Raw genomic sequence first — 6,922 nt, 5'->3', positions numbered from 1 at the left:
TGCAATTTGGCCGAAAGTATTTAGCCATGTTGTGGAGGGATCGTTTTTCTAGATGGCTACTTTTCCGCTTTGGGAAACCTCACTCGTTTCAGTGGTCGTCTTCTTTGGGTGCGAATTTCTCGACTGAAAAGTCAACGGTCAACCCAACAACTCCTTGTTTCTGGCAATAACATCAAGAAATATCAAATGTATTGTATCAACGGTCGTCCATTAATTTGTCATGATGTGTCACATTGCGAAATTTATTTTCATGAGAACTCGTCAAACAAGAAAAATAATTTAACCGATACAGTTTAGTGTGTTACACATGAAAAAAATACAATCCATGTCGTGGACGGGTCGGGGTTTTTTTTCAAGATGGCTACTCTTCCGCTTTGGAGAAACCTCACTCGTTTTAGGGGGGTAGTCTTCTTTGGGTGAGAATTTCTCGAAAATTCAATGGTCAACCCACCAAAAATTGAAAAGAAAATGAAAAATGACATGTTGATCATCATTTTTCTGTGCGGCACTAAACACCTGTTAGTGTTCTAAGTAGTTTTAAACGAATTTTGAAGTATGGGCATTTAGCAAAATCAAATCACATTTATTTCCTCTTCATGACAGAAATGAAAAAGTAATATAAGTACTTAAACATATAAAGGCCACTAGAGGTGGCAAAACCTTAAAAGCATAGCTTGTATCAGGCATGCCATTACACAAAACAGACGAATAATAACAGGAAAAAAAAGATAAAAACAAAGACCAATTACCGTAGTTAGCAAAGTTGTGAAAAAGTTAAAAAATAATATTAATAATTAATAATGGGCTACGAGTAGGATCGTCGTGCATACAGAGTCCATCGTCGTGCATACAGAGTAGCACTGGTGTCTATGGGAATTTTTATACTGCAGGAGTACACCCTAGCTGTTGGGCTTCATAAATGGCAAAATGTAGCCAGCGAGGGCAAGTTACCACACCTTTGCAATAATACAAGTACAGATCTAATAAAACCTAAGAATTTGGCAAAAACTGGCTAAATGCGCATGATCCTAATGGCAACACATGTACACAGTGACGACATCGATCATGAACAAATGCTAACGTGTGCAGCAACGAATTTTGTTTTTCAAGATTGCTAATCACAGGGCACTAGTGACCATTCATCTCCACGTTTACAAAGTCGCGGGGATATGAAATCAGTAGGTTACATGTAGTACATTTCATATAGGCTATACATTTACTAGTATAAGACGGTATACTATCCAACACAATGCTTTGAAAGTATGCTTTCAAAATTATTGAATATTGAAACAGAAATTACATTTTAATGCAGCAAAACACTCTTCCGTTCAGCCCAATGTAACAGGACCCAACCTCGTTCCCATGGTGTCGAGCAGTACGCCCACACTACTTGCTCTCTCGCTATTGAAAACGTGGTTGAAAATAAAGTACTCCCTTGGGACGAGGTTGAGCAGACTCCAAAAAAAGTTTCGGTTAAAACTAAAATTGAATTTTGGGTACACGTATCTAAAAAAAAGTATCTGAAAAAATTCCTGCAATTTGTCCCTATTCGTGTTTTACGTGGTCTTTACTGCCATTTCGACGCGTGCGCTTGCAACAGCAGCAATAACACGAAGTTATGACTAGCGCCATCATTGAAGCTGAGACCACAAACAGAAAGAGGTAGACGTCTAGAAGATTCCTCTGGATGTAACTGAGGTCATGGATGGCCGGTCGCAGGTGTTCACCGCCGAACTTGGTAACGTGTAGGATCCACTGGGCTGCCGTCTCCACAGGGGGAGAGGAGGTCTGAAGGTCCCGTAGAATCAGAGAGACGCGCCGGGCATTTTCACGATACCTGGATTTAGCACAATAACATCCGAGGAATGTTAGCTTTACAGTCATGAACAAAACCCCAGTTCAACGAAGATTGTGAATCATGAGTCTCTCCCAAATTTAGAATGGTTGATTTGACAAAAAAAATCACACATACACACACATCTGCGCCAGTATGAGGACCCTCCATTGTTCCCTTCTTTTGTTCCCTTTGTTTGTACTTTAACTTGTCCTCAACAGCTCCCATAAGGTTTGTACACGAAATTCTCCGGCTGAGGACTAGTACCCAGGTCCTTGGGCCCATTGTTATCACACACGCCCCATCGTCCTAAGTCCTCAGTCGTATAGGATAACCTGTACACACACGCATTCCATTCAGCCAAAACCGGACAAAGCGTTTTGGTAGAGAAAGCAGTCCGGGCCTAACCGACGGTTCACCGATCTTGGTAATCTGTCCCAACCTTTCGACTCAAGTTTGTCTCAATTGTGCTGAGGGGACATTTTCTGAAATAAAAATGCATTTTTAAACAGCTTTCATTGGAATTTCGTCGGAGTTGAACAAAGTTGATTGGGGGAGGAGGTGGGACGAGCGCCCCCATTCGTCCGAGACTCTATCTGATTACCGATCTTCAAATTACTTTTTTCACTTCAATGACTAAATTTTCACGGGTTCCCCTTCCTATCACAAACTCTCGAATTGTTCTATACAAAAAGAAGCCTCACTTTGGTTCACTGACGACCTCGTGGATGGCTTGGCTCAAAATCTCGGGTGTCAAGGTGGTGATATCGAGCGATAACCCGGCTCCACGGTTCACTATCCGGTCAATGTTGCCCATCTGATCTTCCTGCAGCGGTATGCCCACCAAGGGCAGTCCGGCCCACATCGCCTCGTACGTACCGTAGGCACCGCATTGACTCACAAATACCTTGACGCTGGGGTGTTCTGTTTTTAAAACAAAATGAAACATTTTTAAAAACAAACTGAACTTACAACGAAAAATACTTTAAAAGAGTGACTATATATACGTTGCTGAATATACAAATTTAATAAAAACAAATTGTCGACCAAAATCTAGGAATGAATGGGGATGGAATGGAATAGATTTTTTTTGGGGGGGGGGGGATGGGGTCTAATTCAGGCTGTTCTTTTATTGTAACTACTCGACCCACCCATAACTGTTGGTAGAGGCAGCCACTTTACAAGTTTGGTGTTTTGCCCCAGCTGCAGCTTCGGTGGCGTACTGGTCTGCCAGAGAACCCGATACGGTAGCATGGCGAAGCCGTCAGCAAACATCTGTGCCTGTTCGCTTCGCATAGAACGAGCAAAGGTTCCGAAGGAGAAGAGAACGATGCCGTCGGTGGCTGCACCTAGAAACTCCGCGACGTCGTCTTCGATCTGTCAATTTGTAAAGGGATCCAAACGAGTTGGTCTATGGTCCAACTCAACTTTGTGTTCACAAGTTCGCACGTGCTTCATATTCATTTCCGCTATAACATTAATTTCGCCATATCATTCTCGTCGTTTCTACAAAAAGGCTATTAGGTAGAAAAGCTATATTGCCTAAAAAAAATCGATTCGAGAAGCCGCAACTTCACATCTCAAACTTCGCGTGCAAAGTGGGACGGCTATAAAACTACAAGCATGCATTTGAAACAATTTTACTTCAAACCTTTGCTAAAAGCTTATCTTGCATTTTTTTACCCAAGCGAAGATGCACGCACCGTCTGATTGGAGCTGAGTCCGGGAGTGTGGAGTACATGGACGGTGTTGGGCAGCAGGGGACGGGGGAACTCCAGAGCGAAGCTTCCGTGCAACAGCAGCAGCAACGCCTGCTTGTGCGACTCGAAGGTGCTGATGTCCGGCCTGATGTTGTACTTGATTTTCAGTGCATCGTAACTATCGAAGTTAGCCAGGCCCAGACGATAATGATAAAACCCGTAGTAGGTGTGGGCTAGGACGTTTTGGACTCGCTGGAAGAATGTCATTCTGTCCGTGAAACCAAGGGAGCGCTCTGGGATGTAGGAAGGGTCAATTGGTAAACCAGTCCTACGGCATGAAAAGTGAAGAAAAGGTGATGTTCATTCAAATGCACCGTCCATACTCTCTAATAAATATATAACTTGTATGATTAGTTTTAGTAATTTTATTGGGGCGTCTGCAACTTAAAAGTTTTTTTTTAATTGGGGTATTGCTTTTGCGTACAAACAGATCCTTCCTGCGAGTCGACTCGACAGGTACCCGGACTCCGCGGATAATCGATTCTAAAATTGACGGGACATAGCCTATCCCGTGAGAACTGAATTGAAAAGTAATAATTAGCTAATTCTATTAATAACCTAGGCCGATTTTTTTTTCAGTTTGCTATCTCATTCAGAAGTTATTTGCTTATATATGAGACATCGAACGAACACTTTGTCAATAGAAGTAAATATATGTATTTCATATTTTAAATAAATAAATAAAGTTATTGGTTACTGCTACAAGTTTCAGACTGGCCAGAGTCGAGGGTTAATCCTGCATATCGAAGCTTTAAATTAAGTTCAACTTAACACAATTTGGATTTTTTTTTTAAGCTCTGGCATGAGCTTCTACATGTCACATGGTGGTCGGTCGGTCGGTCGGTCGGTCTGTCTGTCCCCAAAAATTGACCAACAATATTTGACCAAAAATTGAGGAAATGCTATGCCGTCGTCAGTAAATGCACTCTTGACGAAAGTTTTCGGAACACGGGCTTTGTCTCGATCGATGTGCATGCGCGTCTATTTTGCATATGTCTGTCGTATGTCCCCGAAAAATTTACCAAAACGAGCCCTTAAGTTTCCCAGAAAATTATTACCAAATTTTATTTTTCACATTTTTTTTAATACTCAACAAAAATGTTTGTTACAAGTTGTTCAGGAAAATCGTGTGAAATGGAGGCAAAATATGTGCACTAATGTTATAGTCACGTGCTTTTTTCTGTAGTGGTTGGACGGTATCCAGAAGGAGGAAATGAAAATTTACCAAAAGTATGGTGCTCCATTTGTGCCGTCGGCGTCGCATTTTTCGCCAGAGCTTATTGTGCACTCGCACTTGTTTTCTTTGTATCAAGTGTTGGCGTGGTTATATGTTTATTAATAGTTTTCAGGACTTACCACGGACCGTGTTTTGTAGGCACCACGGACATAAAACTGTTTAAGACAAACGGGATTTCCAAAGCCTGTGCCAGTAGCGGGCTGCAGGGTACGGTGTCGTCAGCAACCAGCATGTCGAATCTCTCTTCACGGAGTATGTCCATGGTCTTCGCATCGCCCAGCAGAACGTCGCACTCACGCAGCCACATCTCTGCAACGCCAGACAGGTCATTCCACACACCCGAGATAACCGGGCCAAAGACAGGCGCAAGGGCACCCGTCACGAGCACGGCGGAGACGCTCTCCATCACCTCTGCCCTGTCGCGTTTGGTGTAGGACGAGCTGAAGACCACGAACGAGAAGAGATCACCGTCTTTTTGCCAGTCGATGGTGTTGGAACTGCTGATCAGGGAGACAACCTTGTGGCCGTGTCGTCTCACCAATTCCCTGCCTGACTTGCAGAGGGCCGAATAGTGACTGCCGCCAATGATGGAGCCGAAATACAAAAACTTGAACTTCTCTGAGGGTGATTCCGCCGGAGAGTCTTTCGCATCGGAACCACCCATGGCGGATATCACCTCGAGGGATGTAAGGAGTAAACAAAGGAATGTAACTAGTCTGGAAGACATTTTGTTCCCTTTTATATTACTGAGCAGAAGACAACACAACGTTACGATGCCGTCGCGTCACTCACTGTTATGACTAAACAAAATCATATGGCGTTGTGCATGATTATCTCACACCATAGGCCTACATAGTACATTTATCCGCCCATTATATTTTTGTGCACTTTGCCTGTACGAGATCACACACGAAGGGTACAAAGGTATGCAGCGCCAGATGAGCATATTAATTAACGCTATTCGGTAAGTTCAGTCGTACAAGTTAGCAACGGTCCACTGACGACTCGATAAATCGTAAACCAGGTAGAAAAACCGTGGCACACACCAAAAACACCACATAACCTATCAAATTAGTCTGAATACAGCCTCATAACCGCTCAAGGCGGATTAAGAGTCTGAGATCTCAAGGATGATCGTTGACCAAAACTGACCTGAGGGTTAACTTAATTCAAAGGGTGCTTGGTGCGTTCGTTTAGCTCATACATATCGACTCGTGTTAGCCCCGTGCCGTTCGATTTAGTACTGACGTCATTCTCGAAACGGGCGTTTAAACATTTCACGTGCCAAACCTGTTTGTCCACGGACGGCTTTATTCCATCCGCTTGACTGAGCTCCGGAGCTGAATTTGAAGACCAAAAAACACTACACTAGACGTGCACTTGGACAATAGCGATTTTGGTGACTTGTGTTCAATTAGTATAATAATACTATTCTAGCGATTGTTTTTTTAAAGATTTTTTTCACCATGATACTTGTATGGTTAAAGAGCTATACATCACTACAAAATTGCTACATTTTATAAAATAACAGTTAAAATAATTCAAGTAAGCACCATAGCCTACACCATCGCCTACCCCCTCCCATATTTGTAAAGAGTGCCCTTCTTTTGTTAACAGGTACCTTTTTTTTTCTGAACAAGTGCCCTTAAAACAAGTCTTGCCTTTTGTTGTGCCATCTACCGTTACGGGTGCCCTTTTCTTTTTATTTCGCGACATATATTGTCTGTTAGTGTGCATAATCGTCGGATTTGAACAGCGCCCCAACACATTTTCTCGAGGGGGACCAAGCTCAAGAGGGCTCCTTCTTTTCCAAAAAGGGGAAGGGGATTAAGTACCGATATATAGTATTATGCAGTGTTGTAGGTCTCGAGACGGGTCTTGGGATCACTTTTTACTGGTCTCGGTCTCGGGAGCTGTGGTCTCGGTCTTGGTCTCGGTCTCAGTCCCCTTTGGTCTCGATATTTTGGCTGGTCTCGGGTCGAGACCGGCAATATTTAGCATTTACAGCTCGATCGATTACTTTGTGTTCACTTCGTTCAGTACCGTTGATAGTTAATACATTTGCTAGCCCGTAGTTCATGTTGTCCAGCT

General features: G+C 43.0%; 1 protein-coding gene across 1 annotated transcript; it reads right to left on the bottom strand.

The window, feature by feature from the left end:
• Positions 1-546: 546 nt before the first annotated feature.
• On the bottom strand, positions 547-5,596 carry LOC119720628 (UDP-glucuronosyltransferase 2B31-like). The gene is made up of 5 exons (XM_038190379.1): positions 4,951-5,596; positions 3,538-3,862; positions 2,986-3,211; positions 2,539-2,758; positions 547-1,837 (listed from the first exon to the last, which is right to left on the bottom strand). The coding sequence occupies exons 1-5, from the start codon at positions 5,556-5,558 to the stop codon at positions 1,546-1,548; spliced, it is 1,671 nt and encodes a 556-aa protein (XP_038046307.1). The 5' UTR covers positions 5,559-5,596; the 3' UTR covers positions 547-1,545.
• Positions 5,597-6,922: the final 1,326 nt, after the last annotated feature.

Source organism: Patiria miniata, unplaced genomic scaffold (assembly GCF_015706575.1).
Source record: "Patiria miniata isolate m_02_andy unplaced genomic scaffold, ASM1570657v1 HiC_scaffold_9, whole genome shotgun sequence".
NCBI lineage: Eukaryota > Metazoa > Echinodermata > Asteroidea > Valvatida > Asterinidae > Patiria > Patiria miniata.
This window is presented reverse-complemented; position numbering and strand designations above follow the sequence as displayed.